The sequence below is a fragment of the Triticum dicoccoides genome, chromosome 4A (assembly GCF_002162155.2).
Source record: "Triticum dicoccoides isolate Atlit2015 ecotype Zavitan chromosome 4A, WEW_v2.0, whole genome shotgun sequence".
Classification (NCBI taxonomy): domain Eukaryota; kingdom Viridiplantae; phylum Streptophyta; class Magnoliopsida; order Poales; family Poaceae; genus Triticum; species Triticum dicoccoides.
Window position 1 is genome coordinate 477,896,019 of NC_041386.1, and position 13,396 is coordinate 477,909,414.

Sequence of the window (13,396 nt, forward strand, 5' to 3'; positions counted from 1 at the left end):
CATAGAAAAACAAAACGAGGTGGAGAATGAGGAGAAGGAGTGTAATAACCTTCGTCAAAGGATAAGGAAGATAGCCGTCGGGCGACCGCCGTTGCCGGAAGGGACAAAAGCTTTGTGGCATGGTGGAACCCGGGGAAGGAGACGACCACTAGGTCACCGCCGGAGGGCAAAGAAACTCGGAGGCTAGCACTGGGAGACATCGTCAGAGGAAGACAGATGTGTTGCTCTCAGTCGCTAGGCGGAGGGGATCGAGGTGTGCGTCGTCGCCTCTCGATTGGTAGAGAAGGGGGTGGGTGGGTTCGAGGGTTTTCTTTCCGCCCTTTAGAGACGTGGATTGTACCCTGTGCGAATGATACGGGTCAGGTCGAAAAGTTACCTGTTGCTCATGCGATCACATGCGTTTGTGGTTATCCCAGGCGCGTTTGCTCATGAGTTGGGCGCTTGGACTGTGATGTGGATATCGGGGGATATCGCACTAGGTATTTCCATGCTCACAATATTAAAAAAAATCTCTACTTTCTAACCTTCTCCCATTCCCCTCTATGTTTTTTTCTACGATCCCTTCTTTGGTTTAGAATAACTAAATTAAATCAGTACTTCCCTTTCTTTTTCCTACTAAAACCTACTCCCTCCGTTTCGAATTACTTGTCTTGGATTTGTCTAGATACGGATGTATCTAGACTCATTTTAGTGTTAGATACCTCCGTATCTAGACAAATCTAAGACACATAATTTGGAACGGAGGGAGTATACCCTACATTTACTCAATCAAATCTTACCAAAATTATGTCATGTCTAAATAAAATTAAATCAAATCTTACCAAAATCTCAACTAAATTAAAACTTTTTTTTGCCTTCTCCTAGTTGTACCCAAATCAAATCAAATCTTACCAAAAACTCAACCAAAGAAATGTTCTTGCCGCATCCTATACATACTCAAATCGGCAATTAGATTGTTAATTCAAGTTTTCAGAAAAAAAAATTCAACACAAGATTCTTTACTGGCCTTCTCCGTCCACGCACACGCCGCCCACGGGTAGCATCGCAACGCTGGTGCTTCTAGAATCTGGAGCAGGGTTTTCCTGGAGCCATCCTGACCCCGGTGTGTTGTAAACCAGGCCCACACAAACCACAACTCCTCCGACTTTTGATAAACCGTTTACTAAACCGAGAGGGAAAACAAATCGAGGCGGAAAGAAAAGGACGCCCACCCGCACGCACCCAGCCACGCTCCCGGCAATCCCCAACGACGCGAGCGCATACGACTCCCTCCCTCCTTTTAAACCGCGCCACACGCCGACCAACCGGAACCGGAACCTGAACCCGCCGACGACTTCTTCCTCCCCTCCCCTCCCCGCCCCTCCTCCCACCGATCTCTCCTCCTCTCTCATGGCGACGTCAACTTCGCGCGACCGCGGCGGCTACCCGCCGGACTCGACGCGGCTGCGCATCGGCGACGACATCGCCTGGGCGGACGTCGGCGGCGTCTACGACCGCGACGACTCCCTCAAGGAGAACACCAACCCCAAGTGCCTGCTCAAGGCCCACAACCCGAGCGCGCCCGGCCAGCACCACCACCACCACCACAACGGCGCCGCGTCGCAGCGCTTCTCCGGGAACCTGAAGCCCACGGCGGCGCCCATCATCGGCCTCTCCGGGAAGCTCGGCCAGGGCGGCGCGCGGCGGACCCACCAGCAGCACCCGCCCGCCATGTTCCCCAAGAAGGCCAAGACCGGCGGCGGCGGCCGCAACCCGAGGCCCGCCGTCCCGGAGGACGAGCCCAGCTCCCCCAAGGTCTCGTGCATCGGGAAGGTGCTCTCCGAGCGCGAGAGGGCGCGGCGCAGGCCTCGCCCGCCCCCCTCGGAGCGCCCTCCTTCCGGCTGCTGCCCTGGACTCGGCTTCCTCATGCGCCGCAGCCGCTCGCGGAAGAGCGCCGTGGAGAGCGTCGACTGGTCCCCGCCTCCCCCGCCACCGGCAGCGAGGCGGAGGGAGGCGAAGGCGGCCGAGACGGAGGAGGCCGCGCCGGCGCCGGCGCCCGGGCTGGGAGGGGTCATGCGGTTCGCGTCGGGGAGGCGGGCGGCGGATTGGGCGGCCCAGATGGAGGTGGACGACCGCGTGGCGAAATCCGGGCCGTTGTAGCGCGGGCAGGAGATTTAATTTTGCTCTCGGGTTGGGTTTGGTTTGTGTCCGCTTCTGCTGCTTGTTGTTGCCGTGCTCTAGGCTTAGTAAACTTGTTTCTGTTTGTCTGTATATACTGATAGTATTAATTAGGACAACACATTTGTGGGGTCATGATATGGATTTGAAAATCAGACAAAATTTTGCTAGTTTCCTCATCTGCTTTTGGCTCGTTTCTGAATTGTTGCAATTTCACATGTTCTTGACAATGCAGTCCTGACATCCTGTGGAAATTTGATGAAAATTTCAGAACTAATCTTGACAACATACCTTGCACCACCATCTTCTTGCAGAAGATCAGCAGCATAGCTTGAGAGGTAGAACGTCGGCCCTCGAATTTTCTTCCTCAGCTGTCGTGTCACTGCATTGTTTCTCACCGTCCTTTCTTACAACCTTCCATTTGTCTCTTATTACAGGAACGATGTCGTCATGGGCCATGACCACAGCTCCAAAGGCATTCCTCTTATTCCAGTGAGTTTAATCCAGCTTTCACCGTGTCCATCTAGTCATTCCTACTCACAATGGGGACAGATTTTGAATTGTGCAATACTCTGCCGTCAGGGACCTGAATACAATATGAAAATTCAACTTTAGCTGTACAACCACTTCTTTTCAGCACATAGTTTCCCTAAAATATGTTAGTACTCTGCCCAGCATTCCTTGCTCAAGTGCGACTTCATCCAGATTAGTGAAATTAAATAAACCTAAGCCTTCGGTAGATTGCAGAAAAGCAGCCACTACTTCGTCGCAGATCTGTTTGTTTCGTGGTTAGATTTGGGCGCGCCACTTACTTGGTGACACACACGCCTTAAATTATTCTTTCATCGCACATCAGTTTATTTGACTTCGTCACTGTTTATATTAGTAGTGTAAGCTGTCATGTTTTCGAGTTTGATCACGCATCTGAATACACTATTTGTCCTATTCACGAATTCTGGCTCCGAAACTACAGAAACAGCTGCACTGTTCCTTGTTAAGTGACTGATTATGTGCTTTACTGTTAATTCTATTGTAGTAAACATGTGCTAGTATCCTTGATCCTCCACATGGTTTTCACTTTCGGTGAGATTTCAATGAAATTCACTGAATTTCATTAATTTCAGCAGTTTCAGTAGTACACATAAATTCAAATGTTTTTCAAAATATTCAAAATCTTAATTGAATTCAAGTGAATATTTCGGCCCTTTGACTGAAATGAAAACTGAAATTCGCTGAATTTCGATGATTTCAGTTGGTGCTGAAATTTTTCTGAAACTGAAATTGAAAACCATGATCCTCCGTATCCCTTCTCAAACTTGAATTTATGTTGTTACATCATAAATTGAGGATCCAGTATGCAGCCTATATATACAGAGGTGCCATTTTGCATTGTCCACTAGCTGCATCGTTGTTTTAGTTATCTATTTATTGTTGCAGAGTATGCATTTTATCACCGTCAGTCCATCAAAAAAAAAGATCGTTGGCTCCGTCATGCATCACTGTAATGGGGTTATGATGCCATGAATATTGATTATCTCAAAATCCCAAACTGCGCTCCTGTATATTGGCTAGTACAGACCTCTCCACTAACTTCTAACTAACTGGATATCTACAACTAAAATATTACAGTACATTCAAATTTAATTGCTCTGAAGAGAGGAATGTAGAAACTTTAACTCTGGCTAGTCAAGTTTGCATATCACATTGAATGTAAGTTGAGCTATGGATACCGTGGGTGGCTTCTGTTTTTCTGTTGCCTGAACATTTCTGGGCATGTAAATCACTGAAGAGCTGGTAATGGTGTCGCATAATGTGTACCATAACCTCCAAACGAATTCTACTGTAATGAGAAAGGTGTAAATTGTCAAAACATGGTGCAGTCCTTGGTATTAAACTTATTGGTTGCTTCGAGTTCTGAATATCATTAGTGATGGTTCCAAGAGCGAGTCGTTGCGCCAGGTGCATTTTCAAGAGTTACTAGTTTGGCATACATTTTTAAGTTTAGTGCTATTGGCACCACAAGAATTACTAGTTTGCAGGATTTCAGTGCAAACAAAAGAGCTAAGTAGAAAAAGAATAGTTTCTGCATGAAATCCACTGGCATTAAGCATCAACTTACCTGGAATTAGCTATTTTCTGCTGGAATATTGACTGGACACAATGGAATTATTTGTTATTTCTGATGATGGACGTAAACCTGGAATTTCTCTCTTGTTTGAATCTAAATAGTAACACGAGTTGGTACCGAGTCTATGTCGGAAACAGTGCCATTCAATATCGTGATAATGTGGGCTTCCTAACCCTACGACTCTTCGGGAGTATTGTTCATGTCGAATTTCCAAACTAAATGCCTTTCTACATTTCAGGCAATGGACCACACGGATTTGTTGTGCCGCAAGAGCGAGTATATGCCATCAGGCTCAGTTATCACAGAAGGGATAATCGCCAGCCCTGGAGTCACTGGATTTATTTTCCAAACTAAATAGCAATTGTATGTGCTATTCATTCTGATGCTGTTAACAAGGATGGAATAAGAAAACTGGGGAATGTATGTATTCACTTGCAGTGTACCCAATTTTAATTTTGCGCTTCTGGTTCGTTGCATCAAGATAAGGAAAGTTCAGAAACGATTCCGAATTCAGATAAACTAGACTGAATTTCAGATAGTATTGGGGTATTACTAAATTGGCCCTGGAATCTTGGCCAGTGCAGTAGCTAATATGATTCAGAGTTTCAGATGATCGTTATAATTAGTACTACAACAAGGTATCATGCCAAGATCTTTCTGACAATGTTTCATCTGAGTAAAGCAGCGAAGAGATAATGACAAGGCAAACACGAGATTAGCTGGTCAGTACGTTGATTTCTAGGTTAATTAGCATTCCATCTAATGGGGTAAGGTCACATGTCGAAGGAGATGGTACTGTTGGGCGGGTTGTAGAAGGTGACGACTCTGCCGTTGAGCGGCTGCACCGGCCGGGCGTTCTGCTTGGCGGCGGCCGGCAGCGGCGCGGTGACGAGGTCGATCTGCTCCTTGGTCATCTGCCTCACCTTGCCCAGCACGTTCCAGTAGACGTTCTCGGCGCACGGCGGCGCCGTGAGGGAGCCCATGTACCGGAAGTAGCTCCCCGTCCGCTTCTCCAGCGAGCGCAGGTGCACCAGGCCGGCCGCCACGCGCGCGTCCTGCTCGCCGTAGCTGCACCGGTCGGCCGCCAGCTCCGCCAGCTTCCGCTTGAGCTGGAAGTAGAAGGAGTCCGGGGCGCCGACCTTGTAGAGGATGGCGATGATGGCGAGCTCGCCGGAGCCTGCGTCGCTCTCGTGGACGAGCTGGACCTCGACCGGGTGCCTCTTGCCGTTGATGGTGTGCTCCGAGGGCGTCTTCCACCGGAGCTTCTTGAGGCTGAAGGCCTTGCCACCGATGGTCACGCCGCCAGGCTTACCGTTGAACGTCATCTGCATCGCCATTTACCAAATCGGCCGGTCAGTAGTGTACATGGACGCGCGCGCGTCGCCGGCTTGGAGGCGTCAATGGAAGGGACTTGCCGAGATTTCTTTGCCGTTGTTGATGAGGGTGGCGTCGGTGGCGACGTAGGTGCGGGTGAGGGGGTCGAGGTCGGGCTTGGGGACGGCGCTCTTGGTGACGATGTCGATGGGGGACTGCTTCCTCGCCGCAGCGCCGCCGTTGCAGGCGCTGTACTTGGGGCTCAGCTTGGCCCAGTTCTCCGGGCCCAGCTTGGTCCCCGACACGTAACTGTAGTCCGGATCGTCGGCTGCAACGGACGACGCCGCCGCGACGGCGACGACCATGACGAGGACGGCCCGGCGGGACGCCATTGCCGGCACCATGGATCGACCCTTTTTCTTGCCTTCTCCTGATTGATCAAGTCAAAGGGATCGATCGCGCGAGACCGGCCGCTTTGCCGCGTGACTATTTACAGGCACGAAACGCGGTGGCTGGTTGGGACGGGTGGACGGGAGAGGAGGTAGAAGGGGGAGGAGCTTAATTTGCTTGGCGCCAAGAATAGCGCTCTGTCTGCTGCCGTGCTGAGGCTTGACGTCCGTCTCGGTTGTGGCACTGTGCTGGCAGCTACCTGGACTGGAGAGAGTTTTTTACAGGCACGAAACGCGGTGGCTGGTTGGGACGGGTGGACGGGAGAGGAGGTAGAAGGGGGAGGAGCTTAATTTGCTTGGCGCCAAGAATAGCGCTCTGTCTGCTGCCGTGCTGAGGCTTGACGTCCGTCTCGGTTGTGGCACTGTGCTGGCAGCTACCTGGACTGGAGAGAGTTTTTTTTGTTTCTGGCTGTAAAAAAAAAGGAGAGACAAAATGGGGTGTCGCGAGAATCGAACTCGCGACCTCTCGCACCCGAAGCGAGAATCATACCACTAGACCAAACACCCAATTCATGTCTAACGGGCGACATAAATCAATTTTATCCGAATATATTGCAATCATCATCATCGGCGGGATCTAAAAATTCTCTTCGCTCCAGAGAAGTCCTACAAGCGCGAGGTGATCGAAATCACCTTGACGCCTGATGTTTAGGCCTGTTTCTGTGTAATAGATCATGATCATGCAGTGCACTATTGTATAACCACATGGTCTGGCGGCAGCAGGCGCATAACAGCCAGCAAGCACCCAAGAACGGAACGGGGGGCTGCATGTGCTCCCTGCCGCTTAGTGGGGTGGCGGCAGGACTGTTTGTATGCTAGTTTCATCCATGTGTTTGTTTCATATGCGTTTCGTTTCGTCTGACGAATAATACCACATATTCGTATGTCCTTGCTATTGATTCCTAGGCATGCAGTGCACTATTTTTGCAAATAATAATCGTTTATTTATGAATAATAATACGAGCCTCCATCGCGGGCCTCATCATCGGCCTTCTCGCACCGGCCTCAACGCCCCGCGGAACATCACCGCCGCAGGCCTCACCGTCGGCCTCCTCGTGTCGGGCGATTCACCCGGCGGACCTTCACCGCCGCGGGTTTCATCGTCAGCCTCATCGCGACGGCCTCCTCGCCCGGCAGCACTGGCGGAGCTACTCATGGACAAAACCGTGCCGTGGCTCGCCCAGCAAAATTGCCAAACTTTTTTTTAATACATATGCTCAAAGCCCAGCCCACAGCCACATAGCGCACAGCCCATAATCAATAGCGTCATGGCCCAAAGCCCCAAACGCTCAGTCCAATAAAGCTGCACACCGCACCCACCGCTCACATCCATCCCCATCCCCTGTTCGTGGACTCCACTAGGACGACTAGGGCACGGCGCCGGCCGACGGCAGAGGTCCGGCTAGTCGGAGCTAGCCCCTACCCTTCCCAGTAGCAATCCATCCCGCATCCCAGCATCCTCCATCTGATGTGGTCGCAGTAGCTGCAGCGGCGACCCGGCCAGTGGCGATCCGGCAGCAGCAGCAAGAAGCAGAGTAACAAGCAGCGGCTGCTATTGAGCTGCCGGTCCTTGTGACGAATGACCACTCCGGCGTCATTGCCGTGCTGCAGGTGACCCAGACATAGGTGAATTTCTCTCTTGATTTGTAGAGTAGTACAGTAGTATGTAACAGCACAGGTGACCCAGGATCGGAAAGCTGATTTGTACCATGAATCCATGATGACCATGACCGATGGTAAGCTACTGTGGCTTCTTTTGTTTAGTACTAGTATATATGTACATAAATATGTGTGTGCATCTTCTAATCAATGAGAACAAGTATGCAGCTCCATATTGTCTATGCCTACTGAAATAGTATATGGTTCAAATTTTCATATTTTTTTGCGCTCTTCATTAGTTTGGCCCGCCCAGTTTGTTCGTTGTAGCTCCGCCACTGCCCGGCGGACCTGCTCCACTGCGGGCCTCATCGTCGGCCTCTTCGCACCGGCCTCGTCGCCTGGCGGACCTTCGCCGTTGCAGGTCTCATCGCCAGCCTCCTCGCGCTGGTCTCATCGCCCAGCGGACCTGCTCCGCGACGGGCCTCGTCGTCGGCCTCTTCGCACTGGCCTCATCGCCTGGCAGACCTTCGCTGCCGCAAGCCTCATCGTCGGTCTCATCGCCTAGCGGACCTTCGCCACCGGAGGCCGACGATGAGCCCCGCGACGGAGCAGGTCCTCTGGGCGATGAGGCGGGCGCGAGGAGGCCGTCAATGAGGCCCGCGGCGGTGAAGGTCTGCCGGGCGATGATGTCGGTGTGAGGAGGCCCACAATGAGACCTACGGCGGGGAAGGTACGCGAGGAGGCAGACGGGCGTTGAGGCCGGCGTGAGGAGGCCGACGATGAGGCCTGTGATGGAGCAAGTTTGCCGGACGATGAGGCCCGCGACGGTGAAGGTCCGCCTGTCGATGATGTTGGCGCGAGGAGGTCGACGATAAGGCCTGCGGTGGCGAAGGTCTGCCAGGCGATGAGGCCAGTGCGAAGAGGCCGACGATGAGGCTCGCGGCGGAGCAGTTCCGCCGGGCGAGGAGGCCGACGATGAGACTACGGTGGTGAAAGTCCGTCGGGTGAATCCCGGCATGAGGAGGCCGACAATGAGGCTTGCGACGGTGATGTTCCGCCGGGCGTTAAGGCCGGTGTAAGGAGGCCGATGATGAGACCCGCGACGGAGGCTTGTATTATTATTTGTAAATAAACTATTATTATTTGCAAAAACAGTGCACTATATGTATAGGAATCAACAGTAGGGACATACAAATCTATGGCATTATTCGTCAAACGAAATAAAACGAAATAAAACACAGACAAAACAAAACACAGACAAAACGCCATTATTCGTCAGACCAAACAAAATACAGACGAAACGTAGGCAAACAGTCATGCCACCACGCCACTAGACGGCAGGGATCACATGCAGCCCCACGTTCCGTTTTGGGTCTTGGCTGGCTGTTATGCGCCTGTTGCCGCGCCTGTTGCCGCCTGGCCTTGTGGGCCGTGCCTGCCGCCACGGCTGGGATGGTTTCTTCTGTCAATTTCGTTTGAAGATGGTCTTTTTTATCAATTTCATTGGCAGGTGGTTTTTTTGGACAAAAAATCTATACATCCATCCAAGTGAATCATCGAGGAATCAGAAGAACCCAAAGCTCAGGGTTGCAAACTATCGGTGCACGAATTCGGTTGTACATGTCTACTCATTCATGCAACTGCAAAAGTTGATACTCAAATAGCTGAAGAAACCAGAGAAATGCAAAAGGCTAAGACTTCTTGGCACTTAACTAGACCCTTGAATAATCTAATCTAAATGATACAGAACGCAGGTTAACACGTAACCGACCTGCCGGAGCAGTTTCAACGAGAACATCATCAAAGGTAAAACGGAGGACCCAAACATCGGCTGCCATTTCCTATATTGTTCAGTCAAACAGCCGAAATGCTCTAACTTCTGCGACGGCGACGACTCCTTGAAGCATGACTCTGAAGCCTCCCAATCATGCAAGGGGTGTACGGAAATGAGTCGTATATGCCATTCGCATGTCCATGATAGTAATCTTTTGGGCGCATGTCTCCAAGATACTGAACCTTCGAGCTTTCCAAATGATAAGCCATTCCTGTAAATGATAACCCCAAGAAAACAACCTCCTTGTAAGGGTGAAAGCCAAGGAAGTAGACGTTCCCTCCATAGAAGCATCCATAATCAGCTTTAACATTCAGAACATTATCATCGTCGGAGTCCCATTCTAGATTCTCTGGTATTAGCATCCCACCGTTTTCTCCTTCTCCTTCTTCTTCATCTGCTTCTCCCCATCTCCATTCTCGTCGTCCTCCATCCAAGGTCCATGTTTTTTCAAATCCCTCGAGCTCATCTGTGTCGATCCGGAAATCTGCCGTTGCACATGGCTCGAGATCAACATGATACTTCAACACCCAATCTATGTGTCTGCTTGATTCAACAAGGGTATAAACTTGGAGTATATGTTTATCATATATTATAGCTGCAAGGTACACCCCTTTTTCTGATTTGCCAAGATATTGATCCTGTTTTCTTTCTGCAATATCTATTGGCATCTTAATTACTTGGTACTTGCTGTCCGACAAAGATAATCTGCAAAATTATCAATTCATAGCTATAGTGGCGAAGTTGTCGTATAAATATTCAAATATTATAAGAGAAAACGCTACTAAGACAAAAGAAGTAGGGACGCAGCTTCGGTGCCTTAAAGGCACCTGCCTTTGGGTCATTGACATATGGGCCAGCCACCTGTTGGGCTCATATGTCATAGATACAAAGGTAGGTGCCTTAAAGCACCGAAGCATCGTTCGAGAAGTAGAAGTGCGACTCTACAAAGATGCGGTAATACCTGACGACAAACGCACCGCGACAATGCACATAGAGTGATCCTCGCCAGTACGCACTATATCGCCGCCTTGGACCTCCCCCGCACATAGATTTTGGCTCTGGTGGATCTACCCGAACATCGGTCACCGTGCCGGCAGCCTCGCCTTGGCGGATAAAGGACCTCTTGAGCCATTTCCTTGTACTAGATGAGAACACATCAAACACCCACGAGGATGGTGGCCATTCCATGGAATCTTGTGCAGGGTCCACTTTGTCAGGCACACACGGGATCAAAAGCACCTCATAGTGGGGTGAGACGGCGGGGTCGAACGCAAGGTATGCGAGGTGGTGGCGGTGGTCGGTCTTGTAGTGGAGACGTCCCCATTGTCGCGTGGCGGGGTTGACCACGTAGGAGCACAAGTTCATGTCGCTCTCATAAAGCAAGAGGCCATTGCAGTGGTCTACGATTGAATCGAAATCCTCGGCGTAACCAGGCAGGAAGTCGAGGTTGCAGTCGATCGCGGGCTTCTGTGTGGAGGGGCGCGAGAAGCAGCGCGGGCTCTCGTAGTCGATGTAGTTGATGAAGATGCCATGCAGCGAATGCGGGAGCATGTGCGGGAGCAGCAGGCGGCGGGCGTCCACGACGGCGCGCCACGTGTTGCGGACGCAGCGGGACGCGGCGAGGTCGCACGGCGGGAGGCGGCCGAGGATGCTGGCGAGCGTGTCGTCGGGTAGGGCTTCGGTCTGGTCCATGTCTGGCTTCCGCGACCTTTCACGCAGGCTAGCTAGAGGCCGGATTAAGGAGATACGGCGACGGCGGCGGCGCGTTCAGCCGGTACTTGAGCAACTCGTGTAGGGTTCGTGTCCGATTCTGGTCAGGTTCCTCTCAAAAAAAAAAAAAACTCGTGTAGGGTTCTAGTCGAGAAAAGAAGAGAGGCTGCGGCGCTGCTTATATGGGCGCCTCCGAACTCGGGAACCTGACCAGAATCGGACACGATAGTAGAAACACCACGTCTCGTTTTATTGATACCTTTTTTTTGAGGGGAAACGTTTTATTGATACCTGATACGTGCGACTACAACAATGCGTGTTCTTTCTCTTCTGTGCTTGTGTTAGTTCTTGAAATTGCAGCTGTGGTTTATGCATCCTGCTCCGTCTGTTAGGGTATTTCTAACCGATCCCAGCAAATTGTTGATAAAGGGTAAATTTTGTTGGCTCAAAATGAAACGTAGAGAGGATACAAACATAATGAACACACGTCCGGTCTCTGCATAGCTAGAATGAACACAGTCAACATCAACGACACGCATACACAAAAAATGACGGCAAATAACAAAGTCATATAATACCAAAGCTATGCATCGGCGAGGAAAAAGAAAATAACCTAAGGCGACCCAACCCGCAATCAGCAAACTATAACAATGACCATATCTGCACGAAACATATCATGACACCATACTGACGATGAGATTATTCAACAGCAATGTCTTGAAGAAGGGAGCGACGCTCAAGCGCTGGCGTCACCTGATCCAACCGCCCATAGTAGAATCTAGGTTTTCACCCTGAAGAATCAGTCTGAACATATCTGAGCAAAACCTTCTACAAGGGAACGACACAAAACTATCATCATTGCCAGATATAAGCAACTCGGGTCAGACCTAGGCTTTCACCCCGTAGCTCGAGACTGGATGCTCAGGTAGCACCAATATCGAAGTCACACATGTGTTGTCACCACCACTTTTCCACCGAGACAACAACTGAATGCGATGCGGTTGCCGTTGTTGCACAGCCATCCCTCCGCGTAAGCGGTCGTCCATAGTTTGCATCTCACAGTTGAAGTCAACCGCCAAATCTATATAGAAGAACCCTCGTGAGGACCTTCCGGTGGCCATCACTACCCGCAGTAGGCCGCCGCCACATGCCGGAGTGATCACCACAATGACCCATACCGATGACGGTGCACACAATCTCCACCGCTGGACCATCGCGGTGGTGCCTTGAGACGACCACCTACCAGCACACTAGAGCATCATCGGGTGCCCAGCCACCATCTCCATGCATCTACTACACCTGGAAGCCATGCATGCATCCATGGGGCGGACTAAGTAGGAGATCCCACGAACCGACCAAAAGAGTCCCACTGCCACCTTCCCCGAAGCCGACGCGGCTTCCACGGTCGCTCCTCCGGTGGCGGCAAGGTGAGGGGGGGGGGGAGGAGAGAGAGAGAGAGCGGCTGGGCTCGATCTAGGTCTCCCCCATAACGCCCAGCAAGGCGACGCGGGGGATGCCGATGCCCAATAAATAGAGAAGGATCCGGCACCCTAAACCCTTGGTGGAGTATATTTACTCCAATAAGTTTTGGTCGGACCTAGCCGATCCCCTATATATAACGGAGTAAATCTTTGTTTTTTCCGAAGCTTGCAATTCTAGTATACATTGCAACTACATATGAGCACACATATAGAAAGTAAACATAAATGTGAATGTTCAAGCAAATCACCAATATAGTTTACAAACCGAATTCAAAGTTTACAAACTGAATCATTCAAATTTAAACACACCGAATGGTCCATATGTAGCAAATAACATGTGATAGAACTACTGGAACTTGCTAAGACGTCCCTAATGATGCTCAATAATATCTTGTTGGAGTTGAGCATGAACTTGTCGGTTCTCGATCTTGCGATGCTTCTCAAGGAATGACATGATCCTGTTCGTACAATCGGAGTTCCGTTGGTGATATACCGAAAGTTCTCATGCATATCCCTCTCGTCTTCAATGGTCGTGTTATGCAGTATGATGCAACAAGTCATGATCTTTGTACTCAACCCTTCCATCATGCAGGGCAATTCTTCCATGTCTAGTGCATACAGTCAAGTGATCCAAGCATCCCTCGCTATCCTCTTGCTTCACTCTCTGTCATGAGCCTTTGAGTATCTTCCTCGTTGGGTGCTCTCAAGTACTCTAGGCCAAAGA

At 50.6% G+C, this 13,396-nt stretch overlaps 2 protein-coding genes and 1 non-coding gene across 3 annotated transcripts; 1 reads left to right on the top strand and 2 right to left on the bottom strand.

Moving 5' to 3' along the window:
• The first annotated feature begins 1,216 nt into the window (after positions 1 to 1,216).
• LOC119286301 (uncharacterized protein At1g76070-like) lies at positions 1,217 to 4,754 on the top strand. Its single transcript, XM_037565680.1, has 3 exons — positions 1,217 to 2,495; positions 2,595 to 2,649; positions 4,524 to 4,754. Exon 1 carries the CDS (start codon positions 1,390 to 1,392, stop codon positions 2,137 to 2,139), a length of 750 nt encoding a protein of 249 aa, XP_037421577.1. The 5' UTR covers positions 1,217 to 1,389; the 3' UTR covers positions 2,140 to 2,495; positions 2,595 to 2,649; positions 4,524 to 4,754.
• Positions 4,755 to 4,878: 124 nt separating this feature from the next.
• Positions 4,879 to 6,107, bottom strand: LOC119286300 (alpha carbonic anhydrase 1, chloroplastic-like). Its single transcript, XM_037565679.1, has 2 exons — positions 5,701 to 6,107; positions 4,879 to 5,610 (listed from the first exon to the last, which is right to left on the bottom strand). Exons 1-2 carry the CDS (start codon positions 6,001 to 6,003, stop codon positions 5,059 to 5,061), a joined length of 855 nt encoding a protein of 284 aa, XP_037421576.1. The 5' UTR covers positions 6,004 to 6,107; the 3' UTR covers positions 4,879 to 5,058.
• A 376-nt stretch (positions 6,108 to 6,483) lies between these two features.
• TRNAP-CGG lies at positions 6,484 to 6,555 on the bottom strand. The gene has a single exon. It is a non-coding gene; the product is annotated as a tRNA-Pro (tRNA).
• Positions 6,556 to 13,396: the final 6,841 nt, after the last annotated feature.